At 47.2% G+C, this 20,158-nt stretch overlaps 1 protein-coding gene across 1 annotated transcript; it reads right to left on the bottom strand.

Annotated features, from left to right (window-relative positions):
- Positions 1-48: 48 nt before the first annotated feature.
- Positions 49-13,669, bottom strand: LOC135118800 (vinculin-like). Its single transcript, XM_064041729.1, has 25 exons — positions 13,537-13,669; positions 12,960-13,052; positions 12,784-12,858; positions 12,248-12,410; positions 11,744-11,856; positions 11,297-11,431; positions 10,588-10,767; positions 10,208-10,353; positions 9,792-9,929; positions 9,667-9,718; positions 9,419-9,447; positions 9,047-9,149; positions 8,445-8,554; positions 7,948-8,078; positions 7,312-7,454; positions 6,340-6,405; positions 5,852-5,963; positions 5,435-5,519; positions 4,994-5,159; positions 3,721-3,807; positions 3,049-3,169; positions 1,728-1,840; positions 1,469-1,559; positions 1,063-1,127; positions 49-653 (listed from the first exon to the last, which is right to left on the bottom strand). Exons 2-25 carry the CDS (start codon positions 13,044-13,046, stop codon positions 558-560), a joined length of 2,607 nt encoding a protein of 868 aa, XP_063897799.1. The 5' UTR covers positions 13,047-13,052; positions 13,537-13,669; the 3' UTR covers positions 49-557.
- Between the last annotated feature and the right edge of the window lie 6,489 nt (positions 13,670-20,158).

Raw genomic sequence — 20,158 nt, 5'->3', positions numbered from 1 at the left:
CAACCTCGTAACCTCTTTTGAAAATAATTAATAAATTTTAAATGTAAATGAAACAAAAATAAAATCAGTTTTTTATTACAAAACGTATAAAACTATAAACTTTGTCAGTTAAAGATGTATGATAATTATAATCAAATAGAAAAATCTCTTAAATATTGTGAGAAAGTCACATTTTTCCTTACACTAATGTTCACTTTTTTGGAATGTCTTACTATGTTATATAGACGACATCAACCTACAATTCCCTCAAATTTCTTCAATAGAATTTCAACCTTGCTACAACAGTGGAAGGTTTAATATTATTAGATTTGTAGATGTTTCAAATCCGGTACCTCGAAAAATCCAGTTTTATTATTGTTTTTATTACCAAACCAAAACCAAATTAAATCAATTGGACCATTGAAAACTGTTTTAAATATTTTCCTTACATTTTGAAACATCTCCTTTCTTCAATAGATTTTGAACCTTATCCCAATAGTGGAAGGTTGATGTTCGATTGGTAGAATTTGACAGTTTCGGGTAGGTTGACCTGCTGTCTGTACATACAGTAAGGAATGTTAGTAGACAGTCTTGCGCACCCACTTCATCCTGGGTCCTCGTTGAGACATGATCTTGACGGATGCACTTGCTGCGCCTTTCACTACGTCTTGAATCTGGAAGAAACATGTTTCATTTTAGTAGGAATTAGCACCGCTAGTGGTGTCATCCGCATACCATGGTAACTAGACACTCCATAATCATCCTCAATAAATGGGCAATCTAACACTAAAATAATTTTTCAAATCAGTAATCGGTGCACATAAATAAAAAAAAAATGATCCCACGAATTGAGAACCTCCCCTTTTTTGGGAAGTCGGTTAGCAAACAAACAAACTTCAGCTTTATAACATTAGTGGGTATAGTGTACTATAGATAGATAAATAATGGTTTGATTTTTGTGAAACCCAAAATTACAAAAACCGTGCTGTTAGATAAAAACATGGCAAAATCTTGTCACTGAAAATTTTCAAGAACTTGGATTCTAAGATCAAGTAAAAAATAATTTGACTGTAGAATACTTACACTCAACATCAAACTCTGAGCGTTGCCTACTAACATGTCCAAAGCTTCCTTATCTTCTTGAGTACCTGCAAATGAACAATGATTTATAATAGTATTTTACCTTAAAAAAAAAAAAGTAATCATTATCATCAGCCTTTTTTATCGTCCCACTGCTGGGCTGCGCACAGAGGATTGAGCGTTAATTACCACGCTTGCTCAATGTCTTGGTTTCCTCAAAATATTTTTCTTCACTTTTTACTCCGTAATATCATCCTCTCTTTACCCTGCCCTTATCCTAATTTCATTTGGGGTCAATACATCATGTTTTCGCTTTCCATGCTCTTCTATCTGTCATCTCACAAGTAATATTCTTTCTTGCCATGTCGACTTTCACACAATCCATTCATCGTTTCTTAGTTATAATTACCATGTCGTCCAAGGGAGAATCCTTTGACGGTGGTCAACATCTTCAGCTGACCGCTGATCGTCGGAATCCGCTCACAGGTTTGTAGCAAGTTCTAAAGAGAAAATGTTTAGTATATTAATTAACCGCTTAGATTTTGACAAGCAAGTTTTATAATATTTTGCAGCTAAGCGTTAAAAATAAATGTTGGTACTCTTTGCTGTCCTTATGAGTACATAACCTTACTGCCATTAGCCGTAATAAATAATGTAAGTTTACGTACAGTCTTGATCCTGTGGTCGGTACACTCATGCGCGAGCTTCTTGGCGAGCCGCGCCACCTCGTGCGACTCCGACACGATCGACTTCGACGTCGTTAGGACTTCACGCTGCTTGTCTGCAAAGAAAAAATACAAAATTATGTCTGTACTTACAATTATTTTTTCAGAAATACCCTTTACCTCTTAATCGGTAAGTATGCAAAAAGTTTCAATGAACTTAGGAGGTCATCGTCCACTAGCAAAATTTTTTTATGACTTTTTATCACATTGCAGATGAGTTCGTTGCGTGTGATAGATTATTCATATAACTTCAGTTTATTTAACATAATAACTCACGTCCGTTTCTTTAATTGGACACAAATAAGAACATCACTATAATAATCACAACTTTCTTTACACATGATACACAATAGTCAACAGTTTTTCAGTAAAATCTTATGAGTACTATCGCAAAATGTTGTTATTTTATTCTTGTTTTGTGTGATATTACTTTTAACCTTTATTTACAAAAATATCGTGACTTGTTTACTAATTATGCCATTGTAAGACCAACTATGCAATAGTACTAATTAATTTAAAATATATTTATCCTATTTTAATACAATTTAATCATAGATTCATTATAAAATACAAATATTAACGAATTTAAAAGGTTATCGTACGATGTGACGTCACTTGTTTACCACAGTCTATAAAAGCTGACGCTCCGCCGTTCTCGACACATTCGATCCCGAGCCGTCGCACCGAGCGGACCTAAGTTAAGTATATTTTTTGAACTTATTGTATTATGATTATGTTATGATTATTGTTTTGGAATTATTTGTTGGAAATTATTTTTGATATTTTAATATATGTGTATACTTCAGTTTTTCATAAACATTGTTACTAAAATAATTCTGTGATATTTATGAAGTAAACCTAAAAATCCTAAATGTGTAATTTTCTTTACAAATGAATAACCCAATTAATTAGATTTAATTACCCCAATATTTTAAATAATTTCTTTATTCCTTAGTATGTCTATTATTTTTAAATCTTCATATTATATTTATCTATTACGTGCAAACTATATCTAATAAATAAAACTAAAATAAATGATCGGTAGGTATAACCAAAAATATCAGTTAAAAGTGAACTAAAGAGGCATTCAAGATCGAAATGTTTAACTTTACAAAAAATGGGCAGTTTGTAAAGAATGTGTATGAGGGGGAACCAGTAACGTTCCTCGTCACTCAAACACCCGCATTTTGACGACGGTACTTTCTTAGGAGATTTTCCGCTATGACATCTACGCTCATCATTTTGATTTGTTGATATGACTTACCATTGCTCATATAGTTGGAGAGCTTGGCCATGAGCACCGCCATGCGCTTGGCGACAGCCACTATCTCGTTGTCGCGAGACGACCAGTCGCGGATAGCCACGTGAAGATTCAGTGCTTCATTCTGCATAATATTACAAGTAGGTTAAGATATATATGTATTAATAGGACAGAATATAAAGCTAGGTTATGTGAATCTAAAATGTGGAAATAAATCACAATTTAATTATGGCATCTAGATCGTTCTTCGGCCACGGCGGCTGTTCTCATTCAAGGAGATCAGCCAGCTGCGCTGGACATATTATAGTGCACGAGCATTTGCTTGGACTGCGGTGCACTCATTATTCCTTCACTCTCATAGCCGGATGGGACGATAATCCGACACCACTGGAGAGAGATCACAAGCACGACCAACATTAACATGTTCTCCGACCACCAATCACCGACTTCCACATTCCAGGTTTCGTGAAATTTTCTTAAAACCCACAAAGCGATTTCGGCCCGACGACCCAGGAATCAAACCCGAGACCTCGTGCAAAGCTGACTCTTTCTGCGGCTACTAGTTCAAGAAGGCAATCAAATCGCAAATTATTGTGGAGTAAGCATATCAAAATAGTCTATACGTTTTTTTTATTGTACCTATATTATTTTATGTATAGGAATTTAACTACTTACATAAATGGGTTGATCTGGTCCCGGCTGCGTGTTGAAGATGGTCTCACCGCCCAGCACTGCTTCCACCGTCTCGGTCGCTTGCAAGATCTGTTTAGGGTAAATAATGTCATTATTGTAACACATTCAATCAACAGATAAGGATAAACTATCATAAAACAAAGCAACGAGATGTTCGTGTTCCTTGAGACATTGGTCTTGATTGATTGCTGATGTAGAACAAAAAAAATGGGCAAGTTCCGAAGAAGGCGTATAAGGACGGAACGAATAGCGTTTCTTGTCACATCCATCCGCACTTTACCGCACTATTATCTTAGCTTCCTCAGCTCGGGAGGACAGGCCTACGTGTTCATGTGTGAGGAATACCTTGGCAGTGGTATCCTTCCAGTCGGGCATCTTGCTGGCCCTGGTGCCCGGCTGCGGCGTGGCGGCGCTGAGCTGCAGCAGCTTCCTCAGCTCGGGAGGACAGGCCTACGTGTTCATGTGTGAGGAATACCTTGGCAGTGGTATCCTTCCAGTCGGGCATCTTGCTGGCCCTGGTGCCCGGCTGCGGCGTGGCGGCGCTGAGCTGCAGCAGCTTCCTCAGCTCGGGAGGACAGGCCTACGTGTTCATGTGTGAGGAATACCTTGGCAGTGGTATCCTTCCAGTCGGGCATCTTGCTGGCCCTGGTGCCCGGCTGCGGCGTGGCGGCGCTGAGCTGCAGCAGCTTCCTCAGCTCGGGAGGACAGGCCTACGTGTTCATGTGTGAGGAATACCTTGGCAGTGGTATCCTTCCAGTCGGGCATCTTGCTGGCCCTGGTGCCCGGCTGCGGCGTGGCGGCGCTGAGCTGCAGCAGCTTCCTCAGCTCGGGAGGACAGGCCTACGTGTTCATGTGTGAGGAATACCTTGGCAGTGGTATCCTTCCAGTCGGGCATCTTGCTGGCCCTGGTGCCCGGCTGCGGCGTGGCGGCGCTGAGCTGCAGCAGCTTCCTCAGCTCGGGAGGACAGGCCTACGTGTTCATGTGTGAGGAATACCTTGGCAGTGGTATCCTTCCAGTCGGGCATCTTGCTGGCCCTGGTGCCCGGCTGCGGCGTGGCGGCGCTGAGCTGCAGCAGCTTCCTCAGCTCGGGAGGACAGGCCTACGTGTTCATGTGTGAGGAATACCTTGGCAGTGGTATCCTTCCAGTCGGGCATCTTGCTGGCCCTGGTGCCCGGCTGCGGCGTGGCGGCGCTGAGCTGCAGCAGCTTCCTCAGCTCGGGAGGACAGGCCTACGTGTTCATGTGTGAGGAATACCTTGGCAGTGGTATCCTTCCAGTCGGGCATCTTGCTGGCCCTGGTGCCCGGCTGCGGCGTGGCGGCGCTGAGCTGCAGCTGCGCCTCCGACAGCAGCTTCCTCAGCTCGGGGTCGCCGGCTGCCTCGTTCGAGGACAGGCCCACGTGGATCACGCGGTTGGCTAGTCTGGAAGAAGAGAAACGAGTTTTTATAGGAAAATGGAGGCATTTTTTCGATATAAGGGTCTAAATTCGCGCTATTGCGTAGGTGGGTAAAAGTGGAATTTAAAGGGTCCACAAGGCAAGATGTCATCCCAATTTGTTTAACTTTAATAACACATAAACGCTTGATGGATGCACACCAAAGACAGTAAGTTGCTGAAAAAATTGCAAATATTGATAAGGCTTTTTGCAAAAACCTGGTCAAAATGTCGGTATGTAAATAATAATGTTATATCTTACTTGGTGATGGCGTTGGATGTGTGTGCACACTTCATGGGATCGTTGTGTTTGGTCGACTCCTCGCGCATGCGCTCCATCGTCTCGCCTGCAAGTGTACATAATTATTAGTTAATTACATAATTTTAAATAGTTCAGCTTCCTCTTAACAAGACAACATGACGTCTCAAAGCGGGGTAGGTTCACAGAAGGTAGACAGGAACAATAAAATATACACAACTCCATGTTATTTTGTGAAAACTAGCATTTCGGGAAAGCTACGAAGAATTAAGCTAAAACATATGTCGGAAAATGCTTCTTAAAAGTCACCTTCCCAAAAAAACAAGTACTAAACCGCAAAAAAAGAATCACGTCAGAATATCTCAGTATAGACACTCAAATCTCTAACTTTTTCCAAACAAAGTTGACAGTACACTATACCTGCAGTCTGCACAAACTCCATGGGATCAACGGACTGGTCGCACAGGTCTCGGATCTGAGACAGCGAGTCCGTGTACTTGGCTAGCAAGGACTTGTACCTTTCTATTATCACCTGGACAAAGTCAAATAAATAAAATTAATGTCTGAATGTACTATGGCAAAAATATGCTATGTAACAACAATATTACATATATATGTTTTAGATTCAATTTTAGCCCACTTAAAAATAGGAGGTTCTCTGTTTTACCTGTATATTATGCTATTTAAAGAAACAATGTATGTATGTTCGTGCGCGATAATTACGCACGCGCGATTGGCAGAACCATTTTGATGCGGATAGAATAGTTCAGACTTAGGAGAAGGTTTTATGTAAATTATAGAAGCCGGGTTTTCTATCTATGATGTGCCTATATTAGATGATAATCAGATTTCAATGTAATGAAAAAGTGTAGTGAACGAGCAATATAATGACATTTGTTTAACATTACCTGGTCATTAGGGGAGGCGACTCTTTCCTGTGCAGCCTTCACCAGCATTGGAGCCAACAGCTCCGCCTAAGAACAGAGTTTTAGTAAGTTAGTGTCGATTTACTTAAATACATACAAGACAGTTTAATACACATACATATTTACTTAAATACATACAAGACAGTTTAATACACATACATATTTACTTAAATACATACAAGACAGTTTAATACACATACATATTTACTTAAATACATACAAGACAGTTTAATACACATACATATTTACTTAAATACATACAAGACAGTTTAATACACATACATATTTACTTAAATACATACAAGACAGTTTAATACACATACATATTTACTTAAATACATACAAGACAGTTTAATACACATACATATTTACTTAAATACATACAAGACAGTTTAATACACATACATATTAACTTAATACATACAAGACAACAATGCATAAGTAGTGCTTTTCAAGGGATGTGAATTGTAGCTGTAATATTTTAAGGTTTAGCATAATATGTCATGTTGCTGAATCTAGTTAATCCGGTCAAGCGCGAGTCGGACTTGCACTTAAAGCAAAAATTTATATGGGCGTTTCCGAAATATTTTATTCTGGTTTTCAGTATGTTCTCTATATCGGCGTCAGAAACATATCTGTGAAAAAGACTGTCAAGTCTTAGGTTGTCAAGTAATCAAAATAGGGTTCCCTTTTGCGTTTTGGCACGGAAAAGAAAAGGAAAAATAGCGCGAAGGTGCCATAATGGAGGTAGGTCAAGCGCCTTCCTCTAGGTGAAATACGTACAGCGGGATATTTGATATTTGGTAATACAAAAAATGGGTTCTAAAGAAGGTGTGCAAAGGCAAAGATGGTAACGCTAATTTGTAAGGAGATTTTCCCTGATCTATGCATCTCTCTAATCACTTTGTTATCCATGCCTATTAGGTAAGGAAGAAAAGCCTAGCAATACCGTACCTGTTCGCTACAGGAGTTGAGCTGTGTGCTAGCAGCGTCGCGGTCGGTGTGCGCGATGAGCCGCGCCGTGCGGGTGACGCGGCCGAGTTGCGCCAGCAGCTCCGCTATCTTGCGCTCCAGGATCAACTTGCGCTTGCTTTCATCTAAAATAAAAAAGCAAAAATCTTTTATTTAAACTTGGCTGCAAAACAGAACTTTTCGAACGTCAGAAATTAACAAAAGACAGGCCCTAAAACGCCCACCCTTCACCACTTCCTATGTGTTTTTGCTGGGAAGAAGAAGTGGCGCAACGAAGTGGCGCAACAAACTCCCCAGCAACACATGTCTGTCTGTAGGTTAGGAGAACCTTTCATGATCATCCTCCAAGCCTTTTTCGCAACTATGTTGGGGTCGGCTTCCTGCCTTACCGGATGTAGCTGAGTACCAGTGCTTTACAAGAAGCGACTGCCCTGCGCGATCTCAACCTAGTTACCCGGGCAACCCAATAACCCTTGGTTAGACTGGTGTCAGACTTACTGGCTTCTGACTACCCGTAACGACTACCAAGGATGTTCAGTTTCAGTCGGGACCTCATCGCCTTCAGCTCTCTTACTCGCTCCATCAGTAAGCTGGGAGTGAGATAGTGGCACAACTCACCCTTCTCATAGTCAGCGAGCAGGTCCAGGTCAGCGAGGGGGGCTTCAGCCTCCATGAAGTCCTCCACCACTCGCGTCACCACGCCGCGCTCGATCGCCTTCTTCAGCTCTCGTACTCGCTCCATTAGTAAGCTGGGTTTGTTATTAGTGAGTCTAAGTTTAGTAAGGTTTTTGAAACAATGTTGACTAATAAAAATAAATTAGACTTAGAAGTCGCGATGGCAGTTAATTTGCAAATACACGTAATGCCAATATCAAGATTTCTGACTTAAGTTATTTTTAAATACGTTTGGACAGGCAATTTACAACATGTCGTTTCTTGACAGTCAAAAAGCAGTCAGTTGGGAGGTTAGAAGAATTGCATTTTATAAACAGTGAAAGCTCCACTCCATAAAATAACATTCCTACAACAAGAGGTCACACCAAAAATCTGAAAATTCTACATAAAACCAATGCAAAGACAGTAGAACTGGCAGAAACAACAAAATATGTAGTTACCTGTACTGTTCATGATCATACTTCTGAGTGCACGCAGTGAGCAGTTGTTCCGTCTCCTGCACTAAGTTGCGCATGTCCTCCTTTTCTGAACCCTTCAGGTCTTCAGTTATCTGAAGAAAAAACATGAAGGCGAAAATCATCAATATCGGAAAAAATATTTTTGAAATTTATTATATATTTCTTAAAGACTCATAACTATTGTTTTTTCTTGATTGTCTTAACCTGTAGTCTGTCACTGTACTTATTAAATAAATAAATAAATAAATAAATAAATAATATAATCTGCCGAGCCCTTTCCCAACTATGTTGGGGTCGACTTCAAGTCTAATCGGATCAGCTAAGTACGATTATTTTACAACGAGCGACTGCCTATCTGACCTCCTCACTCCAGTTACCCGAGCATTAAGGCAGATAACGCAATATCCCTTTTTTTTTCTTAGCCCTTATTGTCCCACTGCTGGGCAAAGGCCTCCCCATTTTGTCTCCACACCTCTCGAGCCTTAGAGTGCTCCCTTAGTTAGCTTAAAATACCTTCTAAGTACAGCTATCAGGTTGGATTCGGAGAGGAAGCTATTGCAAAAAAAAAAATGGTTTAAATATACCTTATTCGCCACTTCCATGAGATTGCGTACTGCTTCCTGACCATTCGTTTTGATTTCAGCTTTCGAAACCGGTTTCAGGAGCCATTTGGATGCAGCATCAAATCTGTAGAATAAAAAAATATTACCTTATCTATAAAGATGAGCCAGTTGAGGATATATTATAGTGCAGGTGTATTTGCTTGGACACAAGTGCACTCTCTATTCCTTCACTCTCATAGCGCGATGGGACGGACATCCGACACCACCGGAGAGAGATCAGGCGCAAAAGTCGATATATGTAAGCTCTTATAATATTGCCTACTTGGTGATTCAAACAGTTTGAATAATTTTGTTTTATTTATGTTGCAATACGAATGTTTAAGTAATACTTACTGTTTCTGAACGTAGCTCTTCTTTTCTCCCTATAAAACAAATAAAAATGTCTAAGTTCATCATTTAAATTTCAAGTAAATCAGTTAGATAAAATACAATAACAAAATATCCGATTATTCACATATCAGTGAATTTCTGCCAGAGAATTAAATATGACGATTTGACATAATATTTTCTATACAAAACTTAAAACATGATTTTCAGATAAAAGTTAAACGCCAATAAAGAAAAGCCGAACAAGTAAATACCTCAGAATCTTCAGTGGAACCTTCTAGAAGTTTGACACGTTGACCGGCCGACCTAAAATAACACAATCATCATAATCATCTCAAAATCTCAAGTGTATATTTATCGAACAGAAACTTATACATACTGTATACTCTTAATCAGATTTTCGAAAGCGTCAAGCACGTCCCGCCTCTTGTTGTACATGACCCACGTCATCATCTTCTGATCCTCAGGAGTTGCTTTCACCTCTTTCAGTAACTCCTCTTGGTGGGACACCAGGGCTCTGGTCAGCAAAGAGTGTTATTACATTATATTATTCGTCATCCTTCGAGCCTTTTTCCCAACCATGTTGGGGTCGGCTTCCAGTCTAATCGGATTCAGCTGAGAACCAGTGCTTTACAAGGAGCGACTGCCTATCTAAGAACTCCAGTACATTTGGATATCTGATAAAGAGTACGTCTATATAAAAAAAACTACTCAGTTGGCCTACGGCTATACTGAAAAGTAATCAATCATCTACAGTGAAGAAAAAGATAAGCAGATAAACTACATAAAACTCACAGCGAATTCTTGATGACCTCATCAATTTGCTTCTGGGTCTCAGCAGAGACCTCGCTTGCAATCACCACTAATTTCGGATCCTGTAGGACATGGCCAGCGTCTTCCACTTCGTACATCAGTTTCAAAATCTTTACTAATATCTCGTCCTAGAAAAATACAATTGACTGAATTTTGAATTTTATTACGAGTTGGCGCAATTTAGGCAACTGACTCTTTAGTCAAAAATACTCGAGAGGAAACAGTCTTACATAGTTTAATACTGTTTTGTTAAGAAAAATCGAGGTAAGATTGACCAATCTACGCCTTCTGATATAAGGAAATATATTTTTATTCTAATAATGGGCCCATTAGCTTTATCAAAAAAACCTTTAATTTTTTACCTTATCATTAGGTTTCTTCTGGACTGTAGAGTAATAATCCTTAGAACACTGAGTGATGTCTTTTTTGCATTCTGTAAGCTTTTCCTTCAGTTCACCATCCTTAGTCTTGTTGATGGCATCGTCTAAGCCATCGAGTAGATCCTGCACCTGACCTTTTAGGATAGATGTCTCTTCTTCTAGCTAAAATACACACATTATACCACTTGACATTATTTTATCATTTGAAAACTAGTTTCAGACACTGTAAGGGTCGGTTCATATCTGACGGAAAATGCGTCGAGCGTATCGTAAATGTATGATCGACGCACTAACGCATCATCGGTTATGTGTGAATGATTGAATGTTTTACCGTATATCTGTCAGTTCTGGCGTTACGCGACCGATAATACGCGACGCATATTCCGTTAGATATGAACCGACCCTAAATATTTTAACTAAAAAGCATAATTAATTTAAAAAAATGTCAGTAGTCTGTTTTCTACCTTGTTAACAAACTCGTCATATTTTTCTTGATTTTGGATGACCTACAGTCTACAGCTATCGGCAATATACGATGTTTATTTTACAGATAAGAACATTGAAATCATCACTTTTACACGTAAACATTTTGATAAGCGAGATGAAGTCGGTATTAAATGCAAGATGAATAACATCACTATTCTTGTTCAACAAACATCGTATGTGTTACAGAATAAATTTTCATACATACCTGTCCATGCTCACTATGCCTGGCCACGATGACGGAGACGCAGGTGTTCTCGACAGCCTCCACGGACTTCTGCAACTTACCCACGTCTACTGGACCTAGTTTACCGATCGAATCATCTTTTTCTGACACTGATAACTACGGTAAAGAAAAAAATTACATTATAAAAAAAGTTAAATTAAGTTAATATGAGAAATAAACTAACAAATCATCGAAATACACGAAACTATATTATTTAAGTCAGTAAGCCATTGAAACATGTAGCGGTCCAAAGGGCTAACTGCAAATTTCATGAACCTATCTACCGATTTACTTTTGACTTAATTCATGTAATGCTAATTTCAAAATTCAATCTCTAATAGCAAAACAACGGATATATTATAGAAATCGGTTTTTGAAATTCGCAGTCTTCACTTTGAAATTACCATATCATCGAGGTATACAACTTACTAGATAAGCCGCTTGCGCAGCACACTCGGTACTGTTGCTGATAGCTGATGCCACGTAGTTCATACTCTTGAAGAACTCTTCGCGAGACATAGACTGGTCACTCTTTAGTTTGTCTGGGAACAAAGCATTTTATGTTGCGTAGTGCAATGGTGAGCTGGTGACAACCGAAGCTTGTATCGAGTTAGATGAAATCACAACTCTTGTTTTCGAAATGTTTTGTAAATAAATTATGTTTTCACTAGAAAAAGCTTGCCAAATTACGCTTTACTTATTGCGAACGTGAGTTTCTCCATTTTTCGAAAAACTGACGTTTCGAAAGAGCTTTTATTGGCCTATTTGAAATAAAAATTGTAGGCTTTGGCCTGTATTACAGGTAGATTATAAACTTAAGATGAATTATGTACAACTTTTTACCTAGCGAAAAACTTTTCTTTAGACACAGGTGAAGGGGAAACAGCTAGAAATTATAAAAGATTTAAGTCTAAAGTAGCAGTAGCTACTTACGCAACACATCTCTCTGGTCACGCAAACTGTCAAGGCAGTGCGCATACGGCATCGCAGCTGTCGGGTGCGGTGCAGACTGCAGCACGCTGCGCTGTAAGTGCATGCTGCGCTGCACCTCGCCTAGTGCTGCACGAGATGAGGGACCTGTCTCCACGCTCGACACCTAAACAGCACGAAACTACACCTTCAGGCACGAAAAAAGTCTCAGCAGTATCATCAAGACTTCGACAATCTTTGGGTGCTTACATAAAGAAACAGGTTTCTGGTACAGACAAACCTGTACGGGTAGGTAGCGATCAGTGCAGGTATAATATTTCAATACAATCCTATTCACTCACTTATAAAGAAACAGGTAAACAACCTGTTTCTTTTTCGAGAAAAAAATGTAGATAACAAAAAAATGAAAAAGATGTCGGAAGATATATTGTAATAAGGGAATGAATGTGGAATTCTATCGACTGAAAAAATATTTAAATAATTCTACATATTGCAATTCTATGTGTAATGTAAAAATATTATTTTGAGTGAATACAAACCAACTGGTTGATGGACTCGTTGAGCTGGCGGGACGCATCTGTCAGCTTTCTTCTCATGTCGTGATGTTCAGGATTCTGAAACCATGCACATGCCATCCGTTTATCTTGTTTATCAACATCAAAAATACATTACATTTCTTCATATAAAGTTATATATTAATTTTTGTAAGCCTCACCTGAGAGACGATTTCGGCAGTCTTAAGCAAGCTGTAGGTAGAGGTGCACATTTCATGGACAGCTTCTTCAATCTTCTGAGACTGCATCGGACGCTATAACAAGCACATTATTTATGATAATATGTAAATGAGAGAATCTAGTATACATATAATGTGTAAATTTCGAACCACACAACATAAAGATCGAATGACATATACATATAGAGCTACTATTTCCGAAAAAAACATAGCGTAAGTTATACCTTGTAAGGCATGGTTCAATACATATCAAGAATAAATATAGCAAAAGAAGAAACACGAGGATCGGTTCAAGTGAGGAGGTTTAGGTATGAACGTGGACGGATATAGTGGAAGAGGATTGATGGATTGTGTGAAAGTCGATATGGTGAGAAAGAACAGCAGACAGAAGATTAGGAAGGAAGAAATATGCTGCGCTGACCCCCAATTAAATTGGGATAAGGGCACCAGGGTAATGATGATGATGATGGGTTTAAGTCAGTTAACGTCTAACCTCATCAGGGTCCTTGATGTCCAGGTGGCCTGCTGCAGCTTGTGGTGCTGCCTGGTATACTGTTACCTTGGTATCCTTGAGCGCTCTGGCAGTGTTAGCCAGCAGCAGCGCCAGGTCGGCGGTGGCGTGCAGCGACTGCGGCCGCAGCACCGTGCCCGCCAGCGAGCTCAGCTGCGTCGCCAGCTGATGCAGCTTGTGTTGCTGCCTGGTATACTGTTACCTTGGTATCCTTGAGCGCTCTGGCAGTGTTAGCCAGCAGCAGCGCCAGGTCGGCGGTGGCGTGCAGCGACTGCGGCCGCAGCACCGTGCCCGCCAGCGAGCTCAGCTGCGTCGCCAGCTGATGCAGCTTGTGTTGCTGCCTGGTATACTGTTACCTTGGTATCCTTGAGCGCTCTGGCAGTGTTAGCCAGCAGCAGCGCCAGGTCGGCGGTGGCGTGCAGCGACTGCGGCCGCAGCACCGTGCCCGCCAGCGAGCTCAGCTGCGTCGCCAGCTGATGCAGCTTGTGTTGCTGCCTGGTATACTGTTACCTTGGTATCCTTGAGCGCTCTGGCAGTGTTAGCCAGCAGCAGCGCCAGGTCGGCGGTGGCGTGCAGCGACTGCGGCCGCAGCACCGTGCCCGCCAGCGAGCTCAGCTGCGTCGCCAGCTGATGCAGCTTGTGTTGCTGCCTGGTATACTGTTACCTTGGTATCCTTGAGCGCTCTGGCAGTGTTAGCCAGCAGCAGCGCCAGGTCGGCGGTGGCGTGCAGCGACTGCGGCCGCAGCACCGTGCCCGCCAGCGAGCTCAGCTGCGTCGCCAGCTGATGCAGCTTGTGTTGCTGCCTGGTATACTGTTACCTTGGTATCCTTGAGCGCTCTGGCAGTGTTAGCCAGCAGCAGCGCCAGGTCGGCGGTGGCGTGCAGCGACTGCGGCCGCAGCACCGTGCCCGCCAGCGAGCTCAGCTGCGTCGCCAGCTGATGCAGCTTGTGTTGCTGCCTGGTATACTGTTACCTTGGTATCCTTGAGCGCTCTGGCAGTGTTAGCCAGCAGCAGCGCCAGGTCGGCGGTGGCGTGCAGCGACTGCGGCCGCAGCACCGTGCCCGCCAGCGAGCTCAGCTGCGTCGCCAGCTGATGCAGCTTGTGTTGCTGCCTGGTATACTGTTACCTTGGTATCCTTGAGCGCTCTGGCAGTGTTAGCCAGCAGCAGCGCCAGGTCGGCGGTGGCGTGCAGCGACTGCGGCCGCAGCACCGTGCCCGCCAGCGAGCTCAGCTGCGTCGCCAGCTGATGCAGCTTGTGTTGCTGCCTGGTATACTGTTACCTTGGTATCCTTGAGCGCTCTGGCAGTGTTAGCCAGCAGCAGCGCCAGGTCGGCGGTGGCGTGCAGCGACTGCGGCCGCAGCACCGTGCCCGCCAGCGAGCTCAGCTGCGTCGCCAGCTGATGCAGCTTGTGTTGCTGCCTGGTATACTGTTACCTTGGTATCCTTGAGCGCTCTGGCAGTGTTAGCCAGCAGCAGCGCCAGGTCGGCGGTGGCGTGCAGCGACTGCGGCCGCAGCACCGTGCCCGCCAGCGAGCTCAGCTGCGTCGCCAGCTGATGCAGCTTGTGTTGCTGCCTGGTATACTGTTACCTTGGTATCCTTGAGCGCTCTGGCAGTGTTAGCCAGCAGCAGCGCCAGGTCGGCGGTGGCGTGCAGCGACTGCGGCCGCAGCACCGTGCCCGCCAGCGAGCTCAGCTGCGTCGCCAGCTGATGCAGCTTGTGGTGCTGCCTGGTATACTGTTACCTTGGTATCCTTGAGCGCTCTGGCAGTGTTAGCCAGCAGCAGCGCCAGGTCGGCGGTGGCGTGCAGCGACTGCGGCCGCAGCACCGTGCCCGCCAGCGAGCTCAGCTGCGTCGCCAGCTGATGCAGCTTGTGTTGCTGCCTGGTATACTGTTACCTTGGTATCCTTGAGCGCTCTGGCAGTGTTAGCCAGCAGCAGCGCCAGGTCGGCGGTGGCGTGCAGCGACTGCGGCCGCAGCACCGTGCCCGCCAGCGAGCTCAGCTGCGTCGCCAGCTGATGCAGCTTGTGTTGCTGCCTGGTATACTGTTACCTTGGTATCCTTGAGCGCTCTGGCAGTGTTAGCCAGCAGCAGCGCCAGGTCGGCGGTGGCGTGCAGCGACTGCGGCCGCAGCACCGTGCCCGCCAGCGAGCTCAGCTGCGTCGCCAGCTGATGCAGCTTGTGTTGCTGCCTGGTATACTGTTACCTTGGTATCCTTGAGCGCTCTGGCAGTGTTAGCCAGCAGCAGCGCCAGGTCGGCGGTGGCGTGCAGCGACTGCGGCCGCAGCACCGTGCCCGCCAGCGAGCTCAGCTGCGTCGCCAGCTGATGCAGCTTGTGTTGCTGCCTGGTATACTGTTACCTTGGTATCCTTGAGCGCTCTGGCAGTGTTAGCCAGCAGCAGCGCCAGGTCGGCGGTGGCGTGCAGCGACTGCGGCCGCAGCACCGTGCCCGCCAGCGAGCTCAGCTGCGTCGCCAGCTGATGCAGCTTGTGTTGCTGCCTGGTATACTGTTACCTTGGTATCCTTGAGCGCTCTGGCAGTGTTAGCCAGCAGCAGCGCCAGGTCGGCGGTGGCGTGCAGCGACTGCGGCCGCAGCACCGTGCCCGCCAGCGAGCTCAGCTGCGTCGCCAGCTGATGCAGCTTGTGGTGCTGCCTGGTATACTGTTACCTTGGTATCCTTGAGCGCTCTGGCAGTGTTAGCCAGCAGCAGCGCCAGGTCGGCGGTGGCGTGCAGCGACTGCGGCCGCAGCACCGTGCCCGCCAGCGAGCTCAGCTGCGTCGCCAGCTGATGCAGCTTGTGTTGCTGCCTGGTATACTGTTACCTTGGTATCCTTGAGCGCTCTGGCAGTGTTAGCCAGCAGCAGCGCCAGGTCGGCGGTGGCGTGCAGCGACTGCGGCCGCAGCACCGTGCCCGCCAGCGAGCTCAGCTGCGTCGCCAGCTGATGCAGCTTGTGTTGCTGCCTGGTATACTGTTACCTTGGTATCCTTGAGCGCTCTGGCAGTGTTAGCCAGCAGCAGCGCCAGGTCGGCGGTGGCGTGCAGCGACTGCGGCCGCAGCACCGTGCCCGCCAGCGAGCTCAGCTGCGTCGCCAGCTGATGCAGCTTGTGTTGCTGCCTGGTATACTGTTACCTTGGTATCCTTGAGCGCTCTGGCAGTGTTAGCCAGCAGCAGCGCCAGGTCGGCGGTGGCGTGCAGCGACTGCGGCCGCAGCACCGTGCCCGCCAGCGAGCTCAGCTGCGTCGCCAGCTGATGCAGCTTGTGTTGCTGCCTGGTATACTGTTACCTTGGTATCCTTGAGCGCTCTGGCAGTGTTAGCCAGCAGCAGCGCCAGGTCGGCGGTGGCGTGCAGCGACTGCGGCCGCAGCACCGTGCCCGCCAGCGAGCTCAGCTGCGTCGCCAGCTGATGCAGCTTGTGGTGCTGCCTGGTATACTGTTACCTTGGTATCCTTGAGCGCTCTGGCAGTGTTAGCCAGCAGCAGCGCCAGGTCGGCGGTGGCGTGCAGCGACTGCGGCCGCAGCACCGTGCCCGCCAGCGAGCTCAGCTGCGTCGCCAGCTGATGCAGCTTGTGTTGCTGCCTGGTATACTGTTACCTTGGTATCCTTGAGCGCTCTGGCAGTGTTAGCCAGCAGCAGCGCCAGGTCGGCGGTGGCGTGCAGCGACTGCGGCCGCAGCACCGTGCCCGCCAGCGAGCTCAGCTGCGTCGCCAGCTGATGCAGCTTGTGTTGCTGCCTGGTATACTGTTACCTTGGTATCCTTGAGCGCTCTGGCAGTGTTAGCCAGCAGCAGCGCCAGGTCGGCGGTGGCGTGCAGCGACTGCGGCCGCAGCACCGTGCCCGCCAGCGAGCTCAGCTGCGTCGCCAGCTGATGCAGCTTGTGTTGCTGCCTGGTATACTGTTACCTTGGTATCCTTGAGCGCTCTGGCAGTGTTAGCCAGCAGCAGCGCCAGGTCGGCGGTGGCGTGCAGCGACTGCGGCCGCAGCACCGTGCCCGCCAGCGAGCTCAGCTGCGTCGCCAGCTGATGCAGCTTGTGGTGCTGCCTGGTATACTGTTACCTTGGTATCCTTGAGCGCTCTGGCAGTGTTAGCCAGCAGCAGCGCCAGGTCGGCGGTGGCGTGCAGCGACTGCGGCCGCAGCACCGTGCCCGCCAGCGAGCTCAGCTGCGTCGCCAGCTGATGCAGCTTGTGTTGCTGCCTGGTATACTGTTACCTTGGTATCCTTGAGCGCTCTGGCAGTGTTAGCCAGCAGCAGCGCCAGGTCGGCGGTGGCGTGCAGCGACTGCGGCCGCAGCACCGTGCCCGCCAGCGAGCTCAGCTGCGTCGCCAGCTGATGCAGCTTGTGTTGCTGCCTGGTATACTGTTACCTTGGTATCCTTGAGCGCTCTGGCAGTGTTAGCCAGCAGCAGCGCCAGGTCGGCGGTGGCGTGCAGCGACTGCGGCCGCAGCACCGTGCCCGCCAGCGAGCTCAGCTGCGTCGCCAGCTGATGCAGCTTGTGTTGCTGCCTGGTATACTGTTACCTTGGTATCCTTGAGCGCTCTGGCAGTGTTAGCCAGCAGCAGCGCCAGGTCGGCGGTGGCGTGCAGCGACTGCGGCCGCAGCACCGTGCCCGCCAGCGAGCTCAGCTGCGTCGCCAGCTGATGCAGCTTGTGTTGCTGCCTGGTATACTGTTACCTTGGTATCCTTGAGCGCTCTGGCAGTGTTAGCCAGCAGCAGCGCCAGGTCGGCGGTGGCGTGCAGCGACTGCGGCCGCAGCACCGTGCCCGCCAGCGAGCTCAGCTGCGTCGCCAGCTGATGCAGCTTGTGTTGCTGCCTGGTATACTGTTACCTTGGTATCCTTGAGCGCTCTGGCAGTGTTAGCCAGCAGCAGCGCCAGGTCGGCGGTGGCGTGCAGCGACTGCGGCCGCAGCACCGTGCCCGCCAGCGAGCTCAGCTGCGTCGCCAGCTGATGCAGCTTGTGTTGCTGCCTGGTATACTGTTACCTTGGTATCCTTGAGCGCTCTGGCAGTGTTAGCCAGCAGCAGCGCCAGGTCGGCGGTGGCGTGCAGCGACTGCGGCCGCAGCACCGTGCCCGCCAGCGAGCTCAGCTGCGTCGCCAGCTGATGCAGCTTGTGTTGCTGCCTGGTATACTGTTACCTTGGTATCCTTGAGCGCTCTGGCAGTGTTAGCCAGCAGCAGCGCCAGGTCGGCGGTGGCGTGCAGCGACTGCGGCCGCAGCACCGTGCCCGCCAGCGAGCTCAGCTGCGTCGCCAGCTGATGCAGCTTGTGTTGCTGCCTGGTATACTGTTACCTTGGTATCCTTGAGCGCTCTGGCAGTGTTAGCCAGCAGCAGCGCCAGGTCGGCGGTGGCGTGCAGCGACTGCGGCCGCAGCACCGTGCCCGCCAGCGAGCTCAGCTGCGTCGCCAGCTGATGCAGCTTGTGTTGCTGCCTGGTATACTGTTACCTTGGTATCCTTGAGCGCTCTGGCAGTGTTAGCCAGCAGCAGCGCCAGGTCGGCGGTGGCGTGCAGCGACTGCGGCCGCAGCACCGTGCCCGCCAGCGAGCTCAGCTGCGTCGCCAGCTGATGCAGCTTGTGTTGCTGCCTGGTATACTGTTACCTTGGTATCCTTGAGCGCTCTGGCAGTGTTAGCCAGCAGCAGCGCCAGGTCGGCGGTGGCGTGCAGCGACTGCGGCCGCAGCACCGTGCCCGCCAGCGAGCTCAGCTGCGTCGCCAGCTGATGCAGCTTGTGTTGCTGCCTGGTATACTGTTACCTTGGTATCCTTGAGCGCTCTGGCAGTGTTAGCCAGCAGCAGCGCCAGGTCGGCGGTGGCGTGCAGCGACTGCGGCCGCAGCACCGTGCCCGCCAGCGAGCTCAGCTGCGTCGCCAGCTGATGCAGCTTGTGTTGCTGCCTGGTATACTGTTACCTTGGTATCCTTGAGCGCTCTGGCAGTGTTAGCCAGCAGCAGCGCCAGGTCGGCGGTGGCGTGCAGCGACTGCGGCCGCAGCACCGTGCCCGCCAGCGAGCTCAGCTGCGTCGCCAGCTGATGCAGCTTGTGTTGCTGCCTGGTATACTGTTACCTTGGTATCCTTGAGCGCTCTGGCAGTGTTAGCCAGCAGCAGCGCCAGGTCGGCGGTGGCGTGCAGCGACTGCGGCCGCAGCACCGTGCCCGCCAGCGAGCTCAGCTGCGTCGCCAGCTGATGCAGCTTGTCTTGCAGCTGTCTGGTGGTATAATGACAGATTTACAGCTCGTCTGACTTCTAGCAATTGACGTTTAATAATGTCGGAAACGCTTGCATCCAATGTCATTTGATATCAACCAAGAAAAACAGGATACCGACGAGTTAACATCTCCGAGGGATGCCTTGAAAAGGGGCACAAGTGTCGAGTATAAGTTTGGTTGCATAGGAACGGATAGGCGTTAAGTCTTTCTCATGTTCCCTGCTGAGATATGTATGCAATTATTCGCCATGTCTTAATTAAGGAGCAACATGGATTTGTCAAAATCAACACACAACTTTTAGAGAGTTTTGATAACAGATAACAGACTGACGCGGTATACACTGACTTTCAAAAGGCATTTGATAAAGTGGACCGTAGCTTGCCGCTTATTAAAATCGCATACAATGGCATGAGGGAAAGTCTTGCATTGGTTTGTGTCCTATATAATAAATAGGACCCAAAAGGTAATGATCA

The sequence above is a fragment of the Helicoverpa armigera genome, chromosome 26, assembly GCF_030705265.1.
Source record: "Helicoverpa armigera isolate CAAS_96S chromosome 26, ASM3070526v1, whole genome shotgun sequence".
NCBI classification, from domain to species: domain Eukaryota; kingdom Metazoa; phylum Arthropoda; class Insecta; order Lepidoptera; family Noctuidae; genus Helicoverpa; species Helicoverpa armigera.
Note: the sequence above shows the minus strand (reverse complement) of the source record. Positions and strands in the feature narration are given on the sequence as shown.